This window comes from Corvus kubaryi, unplaced genomic scaffold (assembly GCF_017639235.1).
Source record: "Corvus kubaryi isolate FWS band 111438036 unplaced genomic scaffold, C.kubaryi_AGA036_p1.0 124, whole genome shotgun sequence".
NCBI lineage: Eukaryota > Metazoa > Chordata > Aves > Passeriformes > Corvidae > Corvus > Corvus kubaryi.
Genome location: NW_024580659.1, coordinates 1,008,774 through 1,032,870, shown reverse-complemented (window position 1 = coordinate 1,032,870; position 24,097 = coordinate 1,008,774). Strand labels below are relative to the sequence as shown.

Genomic DNA, 24,097 nt, shown 5'->3' with positions numbered 1-24,097 from the left:
AACAGACGATGCAGCAGGAGAGAGACACTGCTTGGTCGTTCGACAGAATGCACAAATGTGGGTGTAGAGGAAGGAGATGTCAAGGAAGAACAGCTCTGTTTGAGAAAGAGCTGGCCTGGGGTGGCATATTGCCAAGCTTTGCATGCATGGATGGCAACCTGAAATTCATGTGGAAAGGGATGGGAAGTAAGCTAAAAGGGAGTTCAGGTGTGTGGGCAGTGGTATGACAGGACAGTATCTTCGTTCTGAATTTCTGTGCCAGATGGTGGGGATGTGGAGGAGAACAGAGCTGCAGGTATGAGGGGAAGCTCATTAAGGTGTCAACTGTCCAAAAATGGGGCTGGGGGGCAGAGAAGGGTGAAAAGACAGACACATGGCAAATGGCTACAGCAGGAATCCAGCAGGCACCCTGAAGAGCCTCTGTCAAAGCCTTCCTGGGAGTTCTTGGGTGATTTAATCTTCTTGACTGTAGTCACACGTGCAAAAAATACAGAGAAAGGCTGGGGGACAGCTTGGGTTTCTCTCAGAGCTACTGTTATCTGTGGTTAATGAGATTAAACATGTTCCTAATTTCTTCTTCTGCCTTGCTCAGTATTATCACATCTGTGTTAATTTCCATACTGCTGATTGGTGTGAAGGCTGGGAAAAGAGAACATTGGACTTAGATCTTCTCGGTGCCTTCTGCCACATCCTGCTCCAGCAAAGCTGTGCCATGGCTTGCTAATGTTGATATCATTGTTCTGCTGTCCCACACAGCAGTACAGGTGATTTTCATGGCAGTTACCACTGAAATGGGCATTAGAGCACTCGGAATAGTATCTATATTTGCTCTTTCCCTTTCTTTCTGTGGAAAATGTGTAGAATGTTACTACTAGTTAGGTATGCTATTGAGGAGTTCTGGTTTTATTAAAGAAAAACAGAGGTGTAAGACAAAAATATAACAAAATATAAGAAAAATGGCATGGTATAATATATTGGGAGGAGGGAGGATTAGGGGCAGTTAAAATGGAACTTAGGAACTGTGTCCGTCAGTATTGGGAAGTGTGTGAGAGGGTCACATCCTGGCAGAACCACATTCCAGCCCATTTCCTGGTCATGAAAAGTGCTGCTGTGTATTCCAGAGGTGTTGCTGCATCACATTGCACAGAAGAACGTCGAAGGTAAGGAAATACAACTGGCACTTCAGAAAATACAAAGAGCCTTTTAGGATGGCCATAGTTCTTGTGGAAAACTGTGTCTCAGCTTCAGACTGGCCCCAAGACAACTCTGACTCTGGACAGGAAAGATGTGTCCTCATTGTGGGAGATTTCACTCTGGCAGGTATCAAAACTCCTGGCCATAGTGTACATCTCAAAGTTTTAAGTGATCCTTTATTTGCTTTGTTTCAAAGCGTAAGGATCTTGGACACCTAGAAGATCAAGATTGTAGTCTTGAATTTATTTTAGTGTTCTGTTAGTAGCTAAAGTCAAAGCAGAGGGAAAGTTTGATTGGCTGAAGATATGAGGAAGTGCCACTGTATTTTGTACTGCTGGAATTTTCTTACACAGCAAAGTTTCACAAGCAAGGTGCATTCATTTTGTTCAGCCAAGGATTGAGTTGTATAAATTACTGAAGCTAAGTCAGCTGACTCCTTGTTCCCAGAATTTATGAACTCATGGCTGTCAGGAGTGAAGTTTGTGTTGAGGGTTTTTTTTTCTTTTTTTCTCTTTCTTTCCCCTTTTAAAGGCAAACCTCGGATCAGACACTTGAGTGAAATTACAAGGTAAAGAAGTGTCATAATTTTCAGCTGGGATTTTAGATTTCGTTTTAATCAATTTGGGAATTTAGGAAGAGTAAAAATAGTGGCAGAGCTAGAGATTATTTTATTTTAATCACAGATTAGCAGGTCTGGCTTTTGGAAAGGGCTTTACAGCAGGTCTCCCCAGCTGCTGAATATTGACTGCAGGTGTTGAATGCAGTTGTCAGTGCTGGCTAAACAGCATTTTGTGGTAGAAATTGTCATCAGGGGAAGGTAGAGAGAGCAGCTGATTTCTTTTAGTATAAACAAGTGTTTGAGGATGTTCTTGTCTAGTAGCAGCATGTTAGTAGCCGTTGGTGATTTATTTTTCTTTTAAAATCCATTTGCAGTGTTTTGAATACAACAGAAGCCACATGCAGCTGGTTTGTAGCCTGTCACAACTGAGAATAGCTGGAATCTTAACAGTGCCAGTGGGAATTATTTTCTGATCCACACAGAACAAGCACAGTATTAAAATACAAAGTAATATTATGGTTCACATAGCATGCTTTTTATTTCAATCTACATACACCCCATGGTATTGAATGTACAGTTGCTTGTGTTTGGCACTGCAGTTCAAATACATTCGTGTAAGATTATCAGAGTATCCAGAAAGTCACTTTTCTTTGTGGGCATTTTGGCTCCTTTTTGTACTTCCTTTTATGCCAACCTCACGTGTGCAAGGGGATACCTTTGAAATGTATCCTGGCCCTCAGTTTTGCCATTTCAGTTGCATTCCCTGTATCTCCACTAACATTTATGAGCAAAGACAGCTGACCTTTGCAGAGTGAATGGCTAGTTGCATGTGTAATTAGAGCATTAATAGTGCTATGTCTCATTTATTTACCTCAGGTTGTAGTCATGGTGAGTGCCTGGTGGTGACTCGACTATTGCTACAATAAATAAAATTCAGAAACCACACCAAAGTTATTTTTGAGAGACCTGGTTGATTCACTGCAAGGGGAGAGGCTTGGAGCAAAATAATCTTTATGTGGTGTGTGCTCTCTAGGGATGGAGAAGCGGGAGAAGCAAAGTTCTTCAGCAGATTTGCTGTACGTTCAGTGCTCAGACTTTTAGAAAAAAACCCCATCTCTCTGTTAACCTGTTCTTTTTATCTTTGTCTATTCTACTCTTTTCTCCTGTTTTCCCTTTAAAACACGTGCTGAAGGAATTTGAAGCCCTGTGTGTCAGCAGGGAGCTGGTTTCAGCATGGCTCTGACTCCACGTGCAAGGAATCCTCTCTGAGTCCTTTGCACATTCACTTGTGCTGGCAAGGTCCCAATGATCTGCTGTAGCTTCTGCCATTCCCAGGGATTAGCTGAGTAGAGACTGGAAGAGTGGAGGGAAGAGGTGGATAGAGGAGGGTCCCTTCGGTGCAGGCAGTACAACCCTGACACTCAGTAGGGTGAGCAAAAGGATTCAGTACCACAGGCAGGAGTGTTGGAAAATTGTGCTACTTGACTGTTGTTCCTATTATTAGCTTGGAGAAGCCCACCTTTGGGACTGGCTGTCTGTCTGAGCCCCCATGGAGGGGCCGGGGAATGCCAGCTGTGTTGCAGCTTGGACAGCTCTGCAGGAATTGGGTTGACGGTTTGTTTCAATGAAGCCTCTGAGCAGGTTTAATTTTGAACAGCCTAAGCTGCATTTGAAATAACAGCAGAAAAGTGGAAGGTTTACAGATGACCCTCTACCTGTGCCTGCCCTGGTTTATCCCTTAGCTGTAGACTGCTGCTTCAGTACTAAATAATTCAAGCAGAAGTGTGTTGTATAGTTTTCATTTTAAAGAATAAAATCGGTGCTTTCTTGGAGATTTGCAGGAGTGGATTCCCCACTCGCTGGGCTCCCATTGCAGGCACACACGTGGTTGGTGCTGCAGCTCGACTGACGGGCAATGCTGATGCCTGAGGAAGGAAACCTTGATCATTTCAATTCCTTGAGTGTTCTAACACAAAGGATGGCTTTATCCTTCATGAAGAGACCTGGAAACAGATAAAGATTGTTAACATTGAATTAATAGATGTAGTGGAAATAATCAGGATGTAATAAAGGACAAAATGTCCAAAGCCATAAGATCTTTTTTGGGTTTGTTTTTTTTTTTTCCCCTTTTCTTTTAGTAGCATAGGGGAGGGAGGGGATGAAAGAAATCTTATCCAAGCCTCTTTTGCCATCAACCCCTCTTGAATAAAGAGCAACTGGAAGAACTGCTCTGCTGCAAGTGGTGTCAGGTTCTGTGCATCAGCGTGAATTCAGTTCCCAAGGCTTATTTGTAGGATTCAGCATTTTTGTAACAGCCACACACAAAGAGGAAAGAAAGCAAAAAGGCCCACATTTAGCCCCTTACACCTTTTATTTCCCAGCTGGAAACATAAATAAGCTAGATATAAGTGCCTATCTGTCAATATTGCATGCTAAGGACCCCTAGGACTGAAAGTTTCTGCAGGTTCCATTTCTGTTTTAATAATGGGAAGCCTTCCTGTAAGGAAGATAGCGTAGAGATTATAAAACTGATTGCCTAGGGAAGGAGAGTTCAGATTCTGGAACTGGTGCATATAAGAAGGAGATGGTTGCAGTGTCAGATGCTGCTTTATTGTAGCACATGGAGTAGATGAGAACTGAGCTTGTAACACCTCTAATCCAAGCACAGCACCTGTTTGGAACTAGGAAGAACTGCTGAAGTTTAAAATAAATAAAGAAGCATATGTGGAGGTCTTAATCTCCTATGTAGGGAGCAGATAGCAGGTCTGACAGGAATCTGTAATTTGGCAGTGCATATTAAAGTCACTGAGAAGTGGTTGTTTCTTGTCCTTAGCCTGTTGCCTACCCATGCCCATGGATATCTTCTCTCTCAGTTGTTACAGTTTCAGAGTCCAGAAGATCACTTGCCACTCCCTGGGGTCCTGAGGTTATTTCCTCTATAGATCAGACCATTAAGGTATGAGGGCTCCTGCTGTCCTTCCCTGTGTACACCGCACTGAATCAATGGAAAAGCTATTAGAAGATACTGAGTCACTTTTTAGCCTTTTTTTTTTTTTTTTTCTTTCTTTTTTCTTTCCATCAAGAAATTCTGCACAGGGAGAAATTCCACAGAGCCACCCTTCCAAGCTGCAGTTTAGAATTTGTTTGGCAGGTGCTCCCCAACCCAAGCTAGGCCAATGCCCCAGAATAAGAGTTCAGGCCTCCCTGCACTGCCCAGGCCCTGAACTGGCAGCACATCCTGGAGTGTCTGCTGGCATCTGCCCTGTTGTTCCTCAGGAACAGGCTGAGCACTCCCACTGTGCTGCTCTTTTCCCTCTTCAGCTTTTTCAGATATTGAGGAGAGTTGTGTGAATCACATCCTGTACTTTCTTGCCTTCCATCCATCACCCCTGTTTTTGGTGACCTCCCTTTTTCATCTGCTGCTTTTAGGCAGTGGTTCAGTGATGCTGAGCTCCAGCAATACTCCAGTTTTGTACTGAGCAGCAAACTGTGTTCTCTGACCACACACATGGGCATCCCCTCATAGTTGTGCAAAGGCTGCTGTGCTTTGTGCCATTTGGTCTCATGAGAAACTGGGAGATGGAGCACGTCTCTTGGGGTTTGTGTGGTTTTGAAATTGGGCTGGTTCATGATCCTGCCCACAGCCTATTGTGACTCAGCTGAACCTCGAGGGAACTTTAGGGGAGTGACTGGGGGCTCCTGTTCCCAAAGCTGCTCCTCCCTCAAACCAGCAGCACTGGAAAACTGATCTGAAATTCTGGGTTTGTTCACAACTGCCTCTGCACTTCTGTACAGTATCAGGGAACCTGGTTGAAGTCTTATCAAAGCTATTGCAGCAATAGAAGCACATTTGCTCTTTGGGCTCAGGAAGATGGCAAAATGTCAATTTAGATTCTTTGCAAGTTTGTGATATTTAGCCACAAGTCTAAAATTTTAGTCTGTGTTTCTAAATAATCACTAAAATTTTGCAGAAATTGGTGCTTTCAGCCCTGCCTGGCTTACATTTTACGAGTGTCTGTGTCTCTAAAATGTCTTAAAAGATACAGTTCTGCCTTCCAGTTTTAGACATAAAGAGAAGATTTATTTTATTTTTGAAGTTCAGAAGGAGAAATCCAAAGGTTAACGGTTGGTATATCAGATGTTACTTGGTATGTGTATCTGCTCTTTATTTTTGAATTTCCTTTTCTCTGCTCCTCCAGGTGTCATCTTGACATGAGTACATTCAATCTTGGCACGAAGGAGTGTACAAAACTTACTTGAAGGGTGGAGAAAAGAAACTGCAGCATCCTTGTATGCATCAAAATGCCTTGTAAAAGCTCTTCAGAGTGAGAATTCAATTCTCTGAAACAATTTTCATAAGCACTTGGTACAAACATGAAAAACAGCATCTCTGTGTGCACTGTGCAAGCAGAAGAGACACAGATGATAGTGTAGTTACATTAATATAGAGAATGGGAATGTCTGATCAGTAGCAGAGAATAGAGGAGAAGCTTTTTGAAGTGTCCTGCTCAGAAGTGGCATTAATCCAGTAATATCCAAGCAATAAACACTGTAAGGCCTGGTTAGTCCTGAGGGTGTTTGGGCTTTATTGTGGCACATGTAATTGAACTTTTGAAGAGACCTCAAGCCAAACTCAGAAGGGCAGAGGGGAAAATGCTGATGGACAGTCCTACTGAGCTAGAACACAGTGGCTGTGAAGGAAAGGCTACTGAATGGGCTGACAGCTGAAAGAAGTAAAGCAACCGCACTTGGACTCACTAGTGGGCTCTTTGTCCAAGTTGGAGCCATCTCTTTCTCTAGGAAGCTATTTGTGTTGGAAATGAGGCCATAGCCAGGCGGGAGCAGGAAGGAAGAGGCGGATAGTGATCTCAAAGGGGTGTGCTCTGGGTGCAGAATGACAGCCGTGCAGAAGTAGGTTGGCTGCGAGGGCAATGAACTTGGCCAGAAAGCTCCTGCAGCTCCTTGCTCTGCTGAAAATCTGGTGCCGTGTGCGAGCTTTGGAGCCCGGCTGAGGGGCCCAGGGTGGTCACAGTGTGGGGCTCCTGCACATTCAGCTACAGAGCCACAGAGCTGCCCTCCTGAGCCCACTTGGCCCCTCCTGCAGACTCCCTGTGCTTCACAGAAAAACAAAAATGTGCACTCAGCAGAGGAGTTGTCACCCTTTTCCTGTTCTCAGCCTGGAAGAGAAGCCATTTACCTTCTCTCCAGTCGTTCCTGAGCACTTCCCCAGCATTGTACGAAGTGCTACAGACCTTTCCTGCTGTGTTACTGTGTCTGCCCTGCTGAAAGGGATGTTGAAGCAGCAAAGAGGTGTAAGCCTTTATTCCCAGTGATGTAAATTGTATTGAAGTCAATAAAGAAAACAGAATTTGTGTCTTACTTCCTGTGACCTTTAAAAAATGTGTTTGCCTGTATTGAAGGTGCCTGTGACACCATTCGTGGCTTGACTATCGGATGGAAACAATTTCAGTTTCCTGTTCTGATTCATAGGTCCCTAATGACAGGTTGGTTACATGTTAATTCTTGTTTTCAGCAATTATCATGCAGTTGTGCTTTCACTGGGACCTGACAGCATACATGAGTGGAAAGAGCTTCAGGTTAAGGCCTAATAGTGCAGCAACAATACTGTTTATTTGCCTATCTGCTAACAGTTCCCCCACAGTTGTTGTGAGCCATTTCTAACACAAATATATCAGAGGTGATTGGTTTTTTGCTTGTTTTTTATTCTGTTTCACTACATTTAACAATGCTTTATATAGCATCAGTTTTGTTGCTGCTCCATCATCACCATGATTATTGCCATAGGGCATAAAGTATCAAACTCAGATCACAGCTGTATTGTGCAGGAGCTGTATAAATGTGCAGTAAAGGGAGGCTCTGTCACAAAGTGTTAGTGGTGTCTGGAGAGACGAGGCAGAGAGGAACAGGCACGATTCAGCAATGTGCCCCTACTGCACAAAAGCTCAGTTGTGGTGTCGGGTACAGAGCAGTGCTTCAGACAGGAAGGGACACACTTCTTGTGCACGAGGTTGCAGGATCAGGAAGGATGAGCTCTTACTGCCCTTCTAGAGATCAGTGCCTTTAAAATAAACTGGCCTTACATGTGACAGAAAAAAGTTCAAGCATCTAGATAGCTAAAGGTCCCTCTCATACTCTGGTGAGGTCAGAAATATGTGTAGTATTTAAACAGCGCATTCAGAGTCACTGTGAAAGTCCTCATTGTTTCAAATCTCCCTGAACTTCTTCAGGGATTTGCACTGCACCCACCTGGAAGTCTCTTCTCCCAGCAGCTGGGGGGAGGTGGGAGGGTTATTGTCCTTAGCAGGGGGATTCTCTGTTTAAAAGTATTGCAAACAAGTAAGAAAAATTTGCTGTTTCCCATCCAGAAGTGGGTAAGATAGATCTGTCTCCATCTCTGATTCAAAATCTCTCCTCACTGTCACTCAAGGCCCTTCCAGTTCCAAGGGACCAATTGTTTCTGTATTCCTCAATCTAACAAGTTGGACAGCCCAGAGAAGGTGAATGTGTTGTGATGGATTCTCATCCTTTGACTGGAGAAGGTTTTCTCATCTAGAGCTCATCTTTGAGCCCCAGTGCATACTGGTGCCAGTTCATAGCAGGATGATGGTGCCTCGCTGACTTTGCTCTCTCCTTTTTCTCCACAGCTCCTGTACGACAACCCCAAAGCCCGTCAGGAGGTTGAGTATCACTGGCGAGCCTCAGGATGTCCTCACATTGTCCATGTCCTGGATGTGTATGAGAATATCCATCATGGAAAGAGATGCCTGCTCATTGTCATGGAATGGTAGGGACCAGCAGCAGCCCCTCACCAGGCACTGCCTTTGGAGGGATGGAGGGAGTGGGAGAATGTTGGCTTAGGTGGCAGTTGGGGGATTTCTCAGCAGCAGGATTTTGGTTTGCACAGGAAATCTTTTGTTCCCTTTATGGAACTGGTAAGGAAGTGTGCAGCTATTCCAGCCATCCTATGTGATGGAAGAACGAGGAACCTTAACCAGAAAACAAATTTGCATTGTGCTCCATAGCAATTGTCCTCATTAAAGTGTTGACTGATTAATACACTCTTGAAAGATGCATCTTTACAAATGCATTCTGCTTTGGTTGTGATCGGCTTCCAACTTCAGATGTAAATCCAATGATCCAACGTGATCTGTCTTGTAACTATTTTGACTCTAGCTTTCCCTATTCTCTCCTTGGTCTGCAATACCACAGTTATTGTCCTCTTCACTGAGGATAATTAATTCTTTTAGGTGTCTTTTCTTCTTTCTTTTTCTTCCTCTGCACCCCTCACATGAAACAAGATTATTGTCAGCCTCCCAGTGCCAGCATATCTGACTTCCCAGTGTTGTGTGTCATGCTCCCTGTGACAGGGTACATTAAACAGAAAGCATCAAAACTCTCTGGTCTTATTTTGTTTTCTGTTTATGCCATACCAGAATGGCTTTTTGCATTGATGCAAGTGAGTGTGATGTTTAGGGAGCATTGGCATAGGAGGCAGCCTGTAATCTTTATTTGTTCCTGCTGTGGTTCTGTGAGATTATATGATGCACAGTCAGGTGTTAATTTTGTCCTTTCTGCTAATACAAGGTGGGTTTTTTTGTGTTCTTTGTTTCAGCATGGAGGGAGGAGAGCTGTTCAGCAGGATCCAGGAGAGAGGAGACCAAGCTTTCACTGAGAGAGGTGAAATATTGCAAGTTTAATTTTAAAGTTCGTGAAGGATTTTTTCTTTCTTCTCCATTTCTCAGTTCCCTGGCTTAGTTTCCTTTTAGGAGTTTTTCTCTGATTTCATTTATGGTTGTTGTTGTTGTTATTGTTATTTCTCCCACTGTGTGTTAAGAGTGATTTTGAAAAGTTCCTGAGAACCAGGAATTATGAGAACTGGCCAAGTTCAGGCAAAATGTGGAAGGTTTAGAGAAAAATCTTTATACAAATCTGCTCAGCTTCTTCATTTCTGTACCACGAGAGTGTCTGTTCCTCTGATCCCTGGTCTCGTGCCAGACCACCTCTGACATGATCAGTGTAGCTCCTGCTGCGATCTCTCTTTGGCTGTCCCTCAAGCAGCATCACTGCACAGCCACACTGTTGGGTCGTGAGTGTAATGAGCAAATCACATCTGATGGAACATCTCCTATCCAAGGGTTTTAAAGTACTACTTGAAAGGAAGTGTCATTAGCCACAATGCAAACAAACCTGCTTGTCTATAGGAGGGGCTGAGCAAGTGTAAAGCCCTGCCATGAGACAGGGACAGAGTTTGCACTGGACTAGTCTTGCCCTTTTTATTGTCTTTGCTATTTATTATTGACAGAGGACCACAGGTCTGCTTGACCACAGTTCTCCCTGCCCCCTCACAGCAGACGAGCTTATTTCTGCTCAGAGTAAAACCATTAATGTTTGTAAGGTGTTAGTGTTTGCAACTATTGGCCTGAAAAAAGTGTTTAGAAGCAGAAAAATACACACTTGAGCTTGTAAATTACTGTGACTTATTTTGCAGGTCTGGTGTAGAGGCCAGTCTGTTTTCTTCTTCTGCGTTTCCTAGCCCAGGGTGAATCATTTTTAGTCCTATAAGAGACTTGTGCAGGGAAAATGAGCATTTTTAGAAACTTTATTTGTTCTTCTCTAAAATACGAATTCCAGGGAGAAAACTGGTTCCGTGAACATTAGTGACTGCACTCTACTAAAAACATTATTTTTCTACATTATATGGCATTGTATAACATTATAAATACTTACGCAGAAATCACCTGGGAGTGTTAAACAAAAAACCACCTTCATTGTTTCCTGAGATAAATGAGCCCTGTGCCACTGGATTCCCCAGGTTCACTGCCTGTTTAGATAGCCACAGCTTCCCATTAGGATTAGGAAGGAGGAGGCTGTGCAAGGTTTTCCCCAAAGAATAGGAATGTTACTGCATTCTGATTGTCCTTGTCTGAGATTGTATAGTTTCAATCTCAAGCCATGTGAAAATGGATTCCAGGTTACAGTACAAGTTCTGCTTATGCAGAACCCAGAGGATCAGGTTGAAGTTTCTATTGTTTCCCTGTCAGTGGAGATGTGATATAATGCTCACATGGGAATGTCATTCCTCCTTGCTCTGAAACCCCTCCCTGTGTAACTGAACCCTTCCAGACTCCCAGAGCACTGCTGTTGCAAGGCAGCTCTCCACCAGTAGAATTTCCCACTGGGGCTCTGTTAAGTTTTTGAAACATACTATTTCAGAGGTGGTAGTTTGGGCTTTGCTGAACAGAACTGTTGATTTTGTTCTTCCTGATGAAAAACTTCTAAAGACAGTGAAGAATTAAGATGTGACCTATCCTAAAATTACTATATTGTTATGTTGCTCTATTTTTAGAAAATCTGTTAGATCCTCCTCCTACCCCTGAACTAGAAACTGAAAGTTAAATTTCTGTCTCAAACAACCAAGGACATGTCCTGGACAATTACAGATATATTCTGGTTGGAGCTCCTTTCTTAACAGTTGCTGCTTGTGTACCTGCTCTGCTCTTGCTGCTTTTTTTGGTGAGCAAATTAAAGCACGAATTTCCAAGCTCCCGAGGAGTCTGAGCTGTTGGGCTGCAGTGCCTGCTCAGGAGGAGGGCTGAGCAGCCGGGCAGTCGGGGGCTTGGTGCCTGCAAACCCAAAACACAGCTGTTAGGGCTAATTTTAGGGTTTCTCCAGTCTTGATGCTTGCCCTGTGTTCTAGCAAGCTGTTTGTAAGCCATAAGCATTCCCTGAGTTACAGTGGGAATATTAATGTGACCTTTCTCTAAAATTGTATTTATAGAGGCCGCTGAAATAATGAGAGACATTGGGACAGCCATCCAGTACCTGCACTCCATGAACATCGCACACAGAGATGTCAAGGTGAGGCTCCAAGGTCTGTGGGCAGGGGAATAGAACTCATGGCAGGAAAAAACCTGGGCAGCAGTGATTTTAACAGAACTGGGAGTGCAATCAGAGTGTTCCTGTTCCTCTGCCGGTGCGAGAAAGGATTTGCTCACTAGTTTGCAACTAGTCCAAGGTTGGAATATTCATGTGTGCTAATGCCTTCCAGTTGTGTATGGAATGCAGAAAAATCTCATGATAGATGCGTAGTTAAAGAGGTACTGCCCACTTGCAATCCATTAATTAGCAAGAAAATAACACTGCTCCAAGTGAAGTTATACTAGATGCCTCTATGTATAGTCTTTGCCAGTTATTAGTTGTTTTCAGCATCATGCTTGCATTAAAAAAAAAAAGAACAAAAAAAAAACCCCACAGAGCCCCCAAACAGCAAAACCTTCTTCAGAAAAAGGAGACACTTTTGGGAGGAATAATACCAATTTCATGCATCTAACCCACTTCAATAAGTGTGTGAATATTTGGGAAAATAGGGAGATCTCAGTTGCTGCCAGTGTTTAATGAGGTAAAGTTTGAACCCCTATCTTGTTGCAGAGGTTTGACAGAGCTTGTAGTGTTGTATTTTGTGTTCATGCTGTGAAGTGCACAGCACAAGCAAAACCAAGCTCGCTGCACCCCCGGCATTTCCAGTGCAGGGCCACGGCATGGGATGGAATGTGCTGGAGAGCAGGACATGTAATGATAGGCTGAGGGAGCAGATTCATTCCACAGCTCTGAGCTGATGGATTTTCTACAGATGTTTCTGTGTGTTTAGCTGGAGGGAGAACTGACGCATCATGGTGTCACCAGGGGGTAAACTGGGAAAGGAGCTGGATCTAGTTGTAGATAATGGAAATACCCTGTTGTCCCTGTTCTTGGACACAAGAGCTTGTATTTCCCTCTGTGCCACTTCTGCCTCTATGGAGTGTGGAGCTGGAGTGGAATTGACTCTGGCTTCAGGAGACAGAGGAGGGAAAAGCAGCAACAGGACTGTGTCTACATCATTTAATTTTGATGGAGTTGTGTCAGTTGCTCATGGAGGCTTTGGCTGAAGATTTCCCTTGTCCTACCCCTCGGTTGCTTGAGGCACGATGTGGTGTCAGATCAGCTGCTGTCATCACACAGATCAGTCCCAGGAAGTGCAGAGAACTGGGAGAGGTTCAAGAAGCCAGACTGGTTACCCATTGGATGGGATCTTGTGGTTTGCTCTCCCACATACCTTGCTAAGAAGGATGTTGATACTTAGTCTGAGGAAAAATGCTGCATGGTGGGAGGAAATTTTCTGTGTGTTTGGCGGGGATGTGATAGAAGTAAGAAGACCTAAATGTTGGTGGTGGGTTTGACCTGTCAGCTCATTAGAGACATCTCTTCATTGTCCTCTTTATCCTCTTTTGGTGGCCTTCCAGCCTGAAAACCTGCTTTACACATCTAAAGACAAAGATACTGTGCTCAAACTCACGGACTTCGGCTTTGCCAAAGAAACCACTGTAAATGCACTGCAGACCCCCTGTTACACTCCTTATTATGTGGGTGAGTTATCCAAGGCACATTTCTTTTGTATTTCAGTCATTCATTCCCTTACAGCAGTGGGAAATCTTCTATTGGGGCTGTAATGTGAAGTGTTAGCCTGCAGGATTTAAACTGGGATCCAGCCCAAACCTAGTCTGGTTCCAGTACAGTTCACTGCTCCTGCTTTCTGTCTGAGGGAATAGCCTTCACAGGAGATACAAATGAGGGTTTACAAGGAGAGAGAGAGAATTTCTTCTGATTACACTTGAAGTAATCCTGATGTTTCCTCTGAATGATGCAATATGAGCCATAATTTGAATTGAGCTTCATGATATTTGGGTGTTTCCTTGCAAAACTTTCCTTAGCTTAAACTAATGCAATAAGAGAGAAGAGTATTGCCTCAGCTATAAAACTTGTTAAGCTGGCAGATTGAGGAATTAATAATAAAGAACCAACGTGACTTAATTGCAGCAGAGTTTTTCCTTCATTTTGTCCAAAGTTGAAGCACTGTGTACTGAATACCACAGCAGTCTATCCTTTATGCACTCGTTTTAGTCTTGAGTTAATAGTCGTTCATCGTATGGTATCACTGGGGCAGTCCGTGCTTGGAATTTCTTTGCTAGAAAAAGGACTTAATTTGTTCAAAAATTACTTCTCCGATTAAAGCTTGTCTAGTTTTCTGTATTGAAAGGTACTGTTATTCACTGGCAGCAGATAACCACATTAGCAATACTCTTTTTCTCATGCCTCCTTCTATATTTTTGTAGGCTGGGTTTGGTGATAAAATGTTAAGGAGTTTACACACGTATGTTTTTATGCCTTTATATTTGTGTATAAACAAGCTGACATTTTCCTTCTCAACACCTTTTTATAAACCAGCATGATTGCTCATATGTTTAAAGAATCATTTTCCTTACAAAATCAAGCTCCCTGCCGGTTTACCTGCCCCAGGGGACAAAAAAAAATCCCCTCTAAATGTATCTCTGTCTAATTTTGTTACTTAGTGGAAAAAATATAGTGCTCTGGAGGCCAAAGAAAAGTACAGTGCCCTGTAGCTGCAGGAGCTAAACATACCACCTAGGTATCATTCAAAATTTTATCACAGCTCCAGTAGGGCCTTTCTATTCTGATTGCTGGAACATATGCTCCTGCCTCTTTGAGTGCAGTGTCTCCCTGCACGCATTTAGCTGTAGCTCCTTCTGCTTTTTGTTAATCTTAGTACTCTCTTGAGCAGAGAGACACCAAGGTGAGGAGTAGGGCATCTTTCCAGCTCTGTTCCTCCTTTTTAAAGCTACTTTAGATGCTTTTAGGAACTTGTCAGTTGAAAATGCTACCCAGTTCCTGCAGTGAGTTGCATTTTTTTAATGCCTCTGATACCTGTTATTGAAGGGTGCTGCTACTGACAAGGTGATGGAGATGAAGAGGAATATCTGGTACTCTGTTAATTTGTGGTTTTAATCTTCCCCAGCCCCAGAAGTCCTTGGTCCTGAGAAGTATGACAAATCATGTGACATGTGGTCATTGGGTGTCATCACATATATTCTGTAAGTATCTGGGAAGAAACCTGGTGAACAGAAAGAGAACACAACTTGTTAAATCTGCACTCACAAGTAGTTGTGCACTGGGATTGTGCAGCCTGCAGTAGAATATGAGCTTGAATAAAACTTTTTAAGAGGTAGGAGGACTTTCCTAGTTATGAAAATTCCTTTGTCCACTCTTACAGCCTGTGTGGGTTCCCTCCATTCTACTCAAACACTGGTCAAGCCATTTCTCCAGGGATGAAGAGAAGAATTCGGATGGGGCAATACGGATTTCCCAATCCAGAGTGGGCTGAAGTATCAGAGGAAGGTAAAAATGCTTCCTGGTGCTGATGAGTGTGGGCATGGTTGTGTGCAGTGCTGCAGTGCTTACAAAGAGACTATTTCTAAAAATCTGTCTGAGCTTTTCTTTCCCTTTCTTTTACAATTTAAATCAATTTTTTGTTAGGTGATACAGAGAACAACTGGGAACTCAGATACCAGCCAGCAACCTCAGTGCTACAAAAAGTAAATGACTACTGAAAACCTTCTTTGAAAATCCAGCTAAGTGCTAGTGAATGCTGAGATTAAACCCTCTGGAAACAGAAAATTCTGATCCTTAGAAAGGAGACAGCCAGGACAGCTCCAATGCAGGCTGAGCTGGAAGAAAGGCAAACTGTTTCAAGAACTCATTCAGTCTTTGCCCTCCTTGGAGATCCAGCCAGCAAGGATGGCAAGTTTTCATGCTAGCTTTTTGGGGTGTGGGAATTTGCCAGCCACCACTTCAATCGAGGTCAACAGTTTCTTGTCTATAAATCATTGATCAAAAGCTGCTGGGCTCAAATCAGTGTCCTGAAAGTGGGTATTTTTGATTTCCTCTTATCCTGACAGTCTCATAAGCTGGAAGTCTCACCTGTCTGTCACATTAAAGAGAAGGGTCAGTAATGTCTGGGCTTACCTGGTTTTTCATACAAGCCCTTTACATTGCTGTGTCCTGTTTTTATCTGCAGTTTAGCAGTAACAATTATCCTTAGATCCTGTTGTGCTCTGGGGCATCTTCACCCCTCACTGGATCTTGTGGCTCTGTGTGCAGCACAGCCTGCTGAACATTGTTGAGGGAGATGTTTTAGTCATGGGTTTCTGGCTAAATATTTCCTCTGCTTTGGGTCTTGTTCATATTCCAGCAGTTAAAAACGTGCTAGAGGAGCTCAGTGAGAGAACATGTACTTGGACTGTGTGTAGGGTTTCTGTATGCTTGCATGGATGGAGATAGGGAGCCTCTACCTTTGCTCCTGTTAAGAGCATCTCATTTGTGGGTGTTCTTCAGGCTGATGAGGCACCTTCAGCAGGCTGCTGCTTTTTTCCCTGCTTGGTGCTGTTCTTGTCCTTTGCAGCCTCTCTCAACAAACTAAACTTGTACCTCTGGCAACTTCTTACAAGCATTTAGTCATCTTGCATGTGATGTTCCTAAAAGAGAATTCTTATTTAGAACTTTTTCTAGGTTTCCCAAGGAAGTTTTGTGTAAGTCCCTCTGAATAACTTCTTTGGATGCAGTATTTCCAGTCTATCCACCCACATTAATGAAACTCTTGTCTAGACTCTTGCCATCTCCTATCTTACTTATTAGTGCTCTTGCTTTGGCAGATCCCATGTTCACAGAAAGCTGCTGCAAAGCCTGTTTGTGTAATCCATTTATTTGATTTTTTTTGTCTTTTTAGTGGCCTCTCAGTTGTCAAAGTTCATTGTCCCTTTATTCCACAGCCTGTGCTATTTGTTGTCTTCCATCGTTTCTCAAAACATCAGCTTATGTATTCATTCAGCTCATAATGCTCATAATGAGGCAGGCAGCTTAGCAGCTTTCTGTTCCTGTGCTTCTCTTTTCCTCCAGCTGTTGCTCTCAAAGCAGTTGGTGTGGTGATGCAGAGAGCATAGCTGGAATCCCCAGGCCTTTTCTTCTTGCCTCTTGTTTTGGATGTTTTGTTTGTTTGGATGCCCCTCTAAACACAGTGACCTGCCCCACTGTACATGGTTTCTTAACATGGTCACAGCAACAGGGAGATGTTTTCAGTTCTGCAAAATTGTGTTTCTTCATTCAGCAGGTCCTTGTGTTCCCAAGGTTATTTGGGAATGCAGTCCTAGGCTACACCGTGCCCTGTTGGTTCTGTTTTTCAGCCAAACAACTCATTCGCCATTTACTGAAGACTGACCCAACAGAGAGGATGACAGTCTCTCAGTTCATGAATCACCCTTGGATTAATGTGAGTCTTATATCTCTTTTTACACCATGAATTGATTCTTACATGCAGAACTTAGGTGTAGCTCCACACAGCACAGCAAGAGGAGGATGGTTATTACTGCTGCTCCCTTAATTAACCTCCTGTGCCCTCCACAGAGGGTCACCTGCCCATAAAGCCACAATTGCTCCTGGTGTTACCAGAGGACACACAAGGGGAGACACCCACAGTCGTGTCCTTGGAAGCAACAGCCCAAGATGTCTCTGTGTTCTGTGAGCAGGCAGTCACTGTTGACTCTGCAGCATATGCATGTGTTACTCTCTTTAAAAATATAAAAATAAACTCTATGTGCTTACTTCATCGGTGCAGGATTTGAAGAGCTATTATTAGTGGTCTCAGGCACCATTGTGCATAGCTATGTTAGTGTGAACACGTTCCTGTGCTCAGTGGGAATTCTCATCCTTGGCAGAGTTTGGAAATGCATGGGGGAGGAGCAAGGGTCTCTTATTGCCCTGGTAGGGTGGTACACAGAGCTATTAATGGTCCCAGTTCAGGTTTCGTTGTATGACTTGGTTGAATTTACTTTTCCTTAGAAAATTTTTTGGGGGTAAAAAAGAAAAAAGTACTTGTGTTAATACAATACAGACTATTTCAAATGAGAGACATGAATCCCAGAAGTTACAAGACTGAGTTTCATGATACCATCTCTGCTCTGTAGGTGTCCCTCAAAATAGTAGGTTATGCTTCTCACATTTGTGTCTAAAAAGATACCAGTCTTGTTCTTGCTGCCCAAAAAATCATCAGCTAGGAACAGAATCACTTCTGCTGTAGAATGCCCTTTGTTCCCCTGGTGTTAGTGTGTCTATGCTGATCCTCAGACGACAGGGCAGAAGCAGAGGTGTGGCTGATAGTCCCCATTCCTCCAATGCCTGCTGCAGGATCTGAAAGCCCTTGGAATCAAATGAAATGTATCTGTAGGGCATCCTGATGAAGTAGAAAGGTGTTGTCATTCAGAGTGGTGAAAGCTGAGAAACTGAGGTTGTAAAGACTGTAGAACAGACCCCAGACAATGTTTCAGAGTCCTTTTTAACCAAATAAAAGTGTAATCACTGCTCAGAATAAATACCTCCAGATTTAAGTGTTTGAAGCCCCAAGAAGGTGTTTCAGAAGTCAGCAGGTGAGGAATTTCATGGAGTGAGTGCCTAATAGCTAAGGAAGCTGCCACCTACAGCGACGCTTGGTACTTGGAATATGCAAAGAGCCAATTAATGAGGAGGAGATTGGAGACAAGGTCTGCAGACTCTGCTGCACCAGAGCCCTGCTCTCATACCCTTCCTGGAAGAAAGCTGCAGGTTGGCTTTCTTTTCTGCTGAACCTATTGCTCACAGGGGGCAGAGGGAGGGAGAGGGAAAGACCGATACAATGAACGTGTGTGTTCTCCCTTTTCCTAAATCCCAAAGTAGAAACATGTCTGGGGAGTTGCACAAGCAGCAGAGGAGGGTGCTTGTGTCTCTTTTTTTTACCTTTCCCCTCTTTTTTTAAATGAGATGGATGGCAGAAGTATTCTACTGTGAACTAGGCAAAAATTGTCAGTTTAGGTGGAGCACAGAATCCTCTAGTTCCTTGTGTATAAGATTTTTTTTAACAAGCAACAGCTCACAGCAGAAAGGAGAGCACCTTCCACAGGGACAGAGACATCGCTGAAGCCAGTATGCTTGTTTTCCATTTCTCTTGTCCCAGCTGTGTTTGATAAAACTGTACCCTGGCCAGCTTGGGTCCTTTTCCAGAGGATGCAGGAGTCAGGATTTCTGCTTTGCTTCTGTGACTGCTGCACTGTTGCTCTGAGCTCGGGGGAGCATAAGCACTGCTTCCAGTGTAGGGTTTGTTTTACAGGGATGTACAGAGATCTCCTCAGGCATTGTTGACATGCAGCTATAGGATGCTACAGCAGCAGACAGCAAGTTTGGGTAGAAAGCATAAAGAAAATAGAGTATCCAAATGAAATTATAGTTTGGGTTATGGACTAGCAAGAATTGCCATGATTCTTGTTGAGTTTAGCCAGGGAGCTGTGCTTCACGCTTTAGAAATTGTCCCTTATTCTAATGTGAAGTATCTCCTGATCTTTCATGGCAGGTGAGCATAGATCCCAGTTTCATGTGGATGCACTGCCTTCTGAGCTGTGCCTTGCTGAGAAGAATTGTGTCATTTCCTCTTTGGGGCTCACTTAGTCCGATGAAGTGGTAATCTCAGTTAATGCATACATACAGGAAAATGTCTCCTACAGCAAATCCTAGGAGACGAAGGTCAAATTAACCACTTTAAGAGATTGACTAATGAATAGTGAAATTACAGTTAAAATCTAAAACATACCTGAAAGTTTAGGTTGGACTGGAAGGGAGCAGAGTGAAAGAAGCTCAGCACTGATTTCTGTTTCCTTTTGTTCTTTCAAGACACTGTTGTGTGGGGACTGTAGTCCTTTTCTACCACACACACGCGAGTTCGTTTGTGGAGTGATTGGAAGAAGGAATAATGAGGGTCGTTGGAGGACGTTAGACCAACTTTTATGCCCTTCATACACATAGAAGAGCAAGAAGTCACTTCCCAAGTGTTGCTTTTCAGAACTTCTTTTGGTATTTTTCTCTTTTCACAGAGATCAATGTCAGTGCCACCAACTCCTCTTCACACTGCACGGGTCCTGCAAGAGGATAAAGACCACTGGGATGAAGTTAAAGTGAGTCAATCCAAGTTCACATTTCTTTAAGTCAAGTCTGATAGGAGATGAAATGTGCTGCCTCCTCTGGCGATGTGCATTTCCTTGGATACTGTGGCTATTTTGAATACAATCATGTCAAACAAGGGAGGCATAAACAGTCTTGGTTAGACCAGTAGAGTATATGATAACTGTTTAAAAAAAGAAGGAATGCAATTTGAGCTTTATCTGGCAGCCTTACAGCTGCACCAGCTGTCAACAAAGATGGTGTTTATGATCAAAGGCATTAATGATGCTCCTGCTGAGCCACTGTGGGTACCCAGGGAGGAGAAGGACAGTGCTGAGGCAGTTTGAACTTCATTACAGTGAAGAATGTGATGAAAATGTAGGGGGACAGGTGGGAGGGCTGAGCTGCATTCTGGTTTTCTTCAGTGCTCTTGAATTGTGGAACAACACTGAATAACCTTAGTCTTGTCTTGTTAGGACATTTGGTGGGGGGAATAAGAGAGAAAAAAAAATTGTCTGTTCCTTAATCTAAGCAGGTGCCTCACCTACTGTTTGTACTGATGACTGCTGAATGCCTCCTGCAAAGTGAAACTGTAGGGCACACTGAAAGTCTTAGCTCTTTCCTGCTGGTCTTTAACAGGTTGGCGTGCTTTTACAATTAAGGCCGAATTTTCCGCACTTAAAATTTTTAGCATTTTGACAATTGCACCATTCCTGTAGTGTATTTTATTGATTACTGATTTTATTTAAATCACTGATGTGTAGTCTCAGCTGTTGAGCTATGTAATGGTAACGTTTTCTGGGACCTAGGCAACATTTGCCTTCTGAGTGAGAGATCAAGCAGTTATTTTCACTTAGCTGCCTTTTTTACCATGTTTCTGAGAATTTCTTATGCTTGTGCTTTTGTATAGGTCCCAGAGGTATTCCCTCGAGCTACCGACATTCCCATGATATTGAATTGTTTTTCCTTTCCTGAACCAAATGCTTAGACATTCATTTACTTTAACAGATTTTTTTTTTACAACCTTATTAAGGAGTTTAAAATGTGCCTGTACTTAAGCATTAATTCAAACTAAGGAGGTGTGTGAATTTGAAGCACATACTTTCAAAGATCTTTGTGTGGAGGCGCAGAGCCAGCCAGGGAGAAGCGCTGGGCATCGGGACACGGTGGAGTTTAAGCCAGCAGAGCGTGGTCCTGTGTGCTCCCATGTGAAATGCTGTGTGAACAGTTCCTGCTGGCTGAGCCCCTGGTAGGAGGAAGCCTTTGGTCCTGGTGCAGTGCCACAGAAAGGGCTCAGCTCTTGCTGCCTGGGGGGTGACAGAGGGTTCCTTGTGTCCCTTCCTCTCCAGGCTGTAGTGTGGGGTGGCTGTGCTCTTACTGCCTCAGGGCCTTCAATCCATTGCTTGCTCGCTTTCAGGAGGAGATGACCAGTGCTCTGGCTACCATGAGGGTGGACTATGATCAGGTGAAAATCAAAGACTTGAAAACGTCCAACAACCGCCTCCTGAACAAACGCCGCAAGAAGCAGAAGCAGGCGGGCGCCTCCTCTGCGGCCCCGGGCTGCAACAACCAGTGAGGGCAGAAGCCAAGGACCTGTGGGTGGAGGGTAAAAGTTAAACAGAGCAATTTAAAATCTCATGATCACCTCGGTCCACTCCACAAAGACACAAATGAGATCGTGAAGATGCTATCCTGCAAAGAGGGAACAGTGTGATAACGTTTTGATAACTTGAATCAGGGCTTTGCTTTTAAAGACTAATGGATCTGACAGGATTCTGTTGCATATTGCAAGGGAAGGTACAGTAACGCCAGAAATGTTACAGGTTTTTGGTTTGGCTTTAACTGCGTAGGACAAGAGGAGAGAACAGGAGGCAGTCTCAGCATACTAATGCACTGAGGCTTTAACAGCCATCTACAAGAGTAAATTCTGCTGCTGTTTTAAACTGGGGAATAGAAAAGTGCCAAGTGTTCTGCTAAGAGTGTTTTCGTAGTTTAGTAGAATTGCTAATAGTCTGTATTTCCAAACTTACCTCCTATAGTTACAGAATATCACCTAAACTGTGAACAGTTATTCTTGTTACAGGAAAAAGCATCCATACATTTCCATTTTCATAAAGTCTTCATGTAGTCTCATGTAAAGATTTGAGTTTGTCATGGATTCACATTTGATAACATGTAAGTTTTCTGAACTGTAGCCACTATGTTGTGTCTCTGCCACTGTCAGACCCCTCTTTTGTAATGTTTTCAGTTTAACTGATACTTTGATGTGAAGAGTTTCAGTAAGGATTTAAGTAGTTTAAAGTATCCTGCAGAGAACATTGCTGTTCCCTTGGATCCACAACCTCCAGGGCATGCAGCTGGACATGCAAGGGACTGCTTTAGAAGAGAGACTTCTGAAATTTGGGAAGAAGTGGCAAATGCATGTTCTCTGAATGGACCCTGGTGTCTGCCAGCATCCCTTCTGGTAATTATCTCCATATCCTGTGCCTAAGATGTGCTGATCACAGCAAATTGTGGGATGTTGGGGTTGGTTTGTTTCCTGGGGTCAGGAGGGGGGAGGATGCTACTCTCTTTATGGTGATGTGGTGGCATTTCAGGATCCAAAGATTTTCACCACTTAAGGAAGATTACTTTTAGGTACATCCACCCATTGTTGTTTTCCTATTTTAATTTTTCTTATTTCATGGGAACCTGGCCTTAGGTTTGCTGGTATGTTTTATTTTGTGATCAGAATATTTTCTCTCACTGTATTTTGGGCTTTGGCTTTGTTTTTTTTTAGTTTAGGTGAAGCAAATATTTGTGAAAGTGTTATCAGAGTCTGGGATGAAAATGATGTGCTTCCAGTGACGCAGACAAATACAACTTTGTGGTAGGCACACAGAGTACTGGGGTGTTAATAGGCTTGGGAGAATGTAAAAAGACAAAAAGGAAAACAGGGCTCCAGAGTGGATCTGAATTGTCAGATGAGAGTGACACACAGCAAATCTCAGCTCGAGGCTTTGGACCTCATCTGGGGAGCCCAGTTCCCATCTTCAGAGTGTTGAATGAGACCTCAATTCTCCTCTGTGAACTGGTCGTAGAGTTTTGTAACATGATTTATTAAAATCAGTTTTTAACATTCCTTCCTCCTGTCATCCCTGTTTTTGTTGAGTTGTTGCAGAGTTTGCATTGCTTTGCAAGATACGTCTGTGTTGAAGGTGACAGGAGAGGGGAGAAGGAAAGTGTTCCATGATGTACACATCCCAAGGCTGCCCAACTCTGAACATTTTGTTAGATCACAAGGTTTTGGTTTTAAATATCAATCTCTGTAAAGTTGTATTTTTAAATTATTTCATGTTTCAGGTATCTGTGATTGTAGCATGTTCTGTATGTATTTGTTTTGCCATTTTACTCCAATGAATTATGCGAATATTATTCACTACCTGTAAATGAATACTACAAATGAAGAGTTGTGATGTGTTCAGGGTGCAACAGTTGGAATTAGAGCCAGGTCCAAGTTTCTGTCCATTTATCCAATTTTCTTGAGGGAGGTATGTACATTATTGCTGCCATTGCATCTCTGTGCCCCATCAGGGTGATGGATGTTCCCAAGGCAAGCTGTGTATAATGAGATGTCCTGGCTGCTTTGGGGACAGTGCCACTGAAACTGTTGCAACTCAACTTTTTGCCTCTGCCTTGGCCAAGGTTTGAGCAGGAGCTCCCAGTTGCCACCTGGTGCCTCCTGGTTTGTCAGTTCAGCCTGGAGCTCAAAGATGTCTGTTCCTGGGTAGTTTTCCATAGGGAGCTGTAGAACACACCTGGGCCTGATTCCTTCCTGTGGGGTTCCAGTCTTTACTGCAGGTCAGAAGCTGGAACTGAGGCACCTGGCACAGCACCTTCAGCTTTGTCTCTGTGCAGCAGAGACATTAAACTTGGACTAACAGTTCTTGCCTTCTACCCTACAGCAACAGCACCCAGGAGCACTGTAAAGCCCTGCAGGAACCAGAGGAGGGCCTCAAAATGGCAGACATGGAAGTGTATGCAAGTATTGGGCAGAAGGGTTTGTGTTTGTTGTCCAGAGGGAAGGAGGAGACTCCTTGGGAGCTGAGAAGCAGCTGCCCTGCGATGTTTGGAGCCTCAAACTACTGCCCTGCTCTGGGCACCGCTGCCTTCTGCAGCCCAGTGGCGCAGAACAGCTCGTGTTTTATCTGGGTCTCTGTCACCTGGAGCTGGGAGGGGCTGCCAGGGAGCAGGTTTGGGGTGCAGGCATTCCCCCAGCAGGGTCTGTGTGCTCCATGGAGATGTAGGGATGTACAGAATGTTCGATGGACTTGGCTCTGCCCAGCCCTGCCGCACCACCTGCCCCACAGGAGAGTTCCCCAAATATGAACCTGCCATCAGCTCCTCAAAACCAACCTGCCATCAGCTCCCTAAACCCTGCAGCATTGCAGGCCTTGCTCTGGGCCTGTGGCTCTGCAGAAGGTGTTGCCCCTC

At 43.7% G+C, this 24,097-nt stretch overlaps 1 protein-coding gene across 2 annotated transcripts in view; it reads left to right on the top strand.

The window, feature by feature from the left end:
- MAPKAPK3 (MAPK activated protein kinase 3) overlaps positions 1-22,745 on the top strand; it is a 47,401-nt gene extending 24,656 nt beyond the window's left edge. For both annotated transcript variants that reach the window (XM_042018735.1, XM_042018744.1), the window contains exons 3-11: positions 8,419-8,558; positions 9,387-9,451; positions 11,553-11,632; positions 13,054-13,177; positions 14,625-14,700; positions 14,880-15,004; positions 16,846-16,931; positions 19,558-19,638; positions 21,042-22,745. In XM_042018735.1, coding sequence (XP_041874669.1) covers positions 8,419-8,558; positions 9,387-9,451; positions 11,553-11,632; positions 13,054-13,177; positions 14,625-14,700; positions 14,880-15,004; positions 16,846-16,931; positions 19,558-19,638; positions 21,042-21,200 — 936 coding nt within the window. In that variant the 3' untranslated portion in view covers positions 21,201-22,745. The remainder of the gene's footprint in view (positions 1-8,418; positions 8,559-9,386; positions 9,452-11,552; positions 11,633-13,053; positions 13,178-14,624; positions 14,701-14,879; positions 15,005-16,845; positions 16,932-19,557; positions 19,639-21,041) is intronic.
- The last annotated feature ends 1,352 nt before the right edge of the window (positions 22,746-24,097 follow it).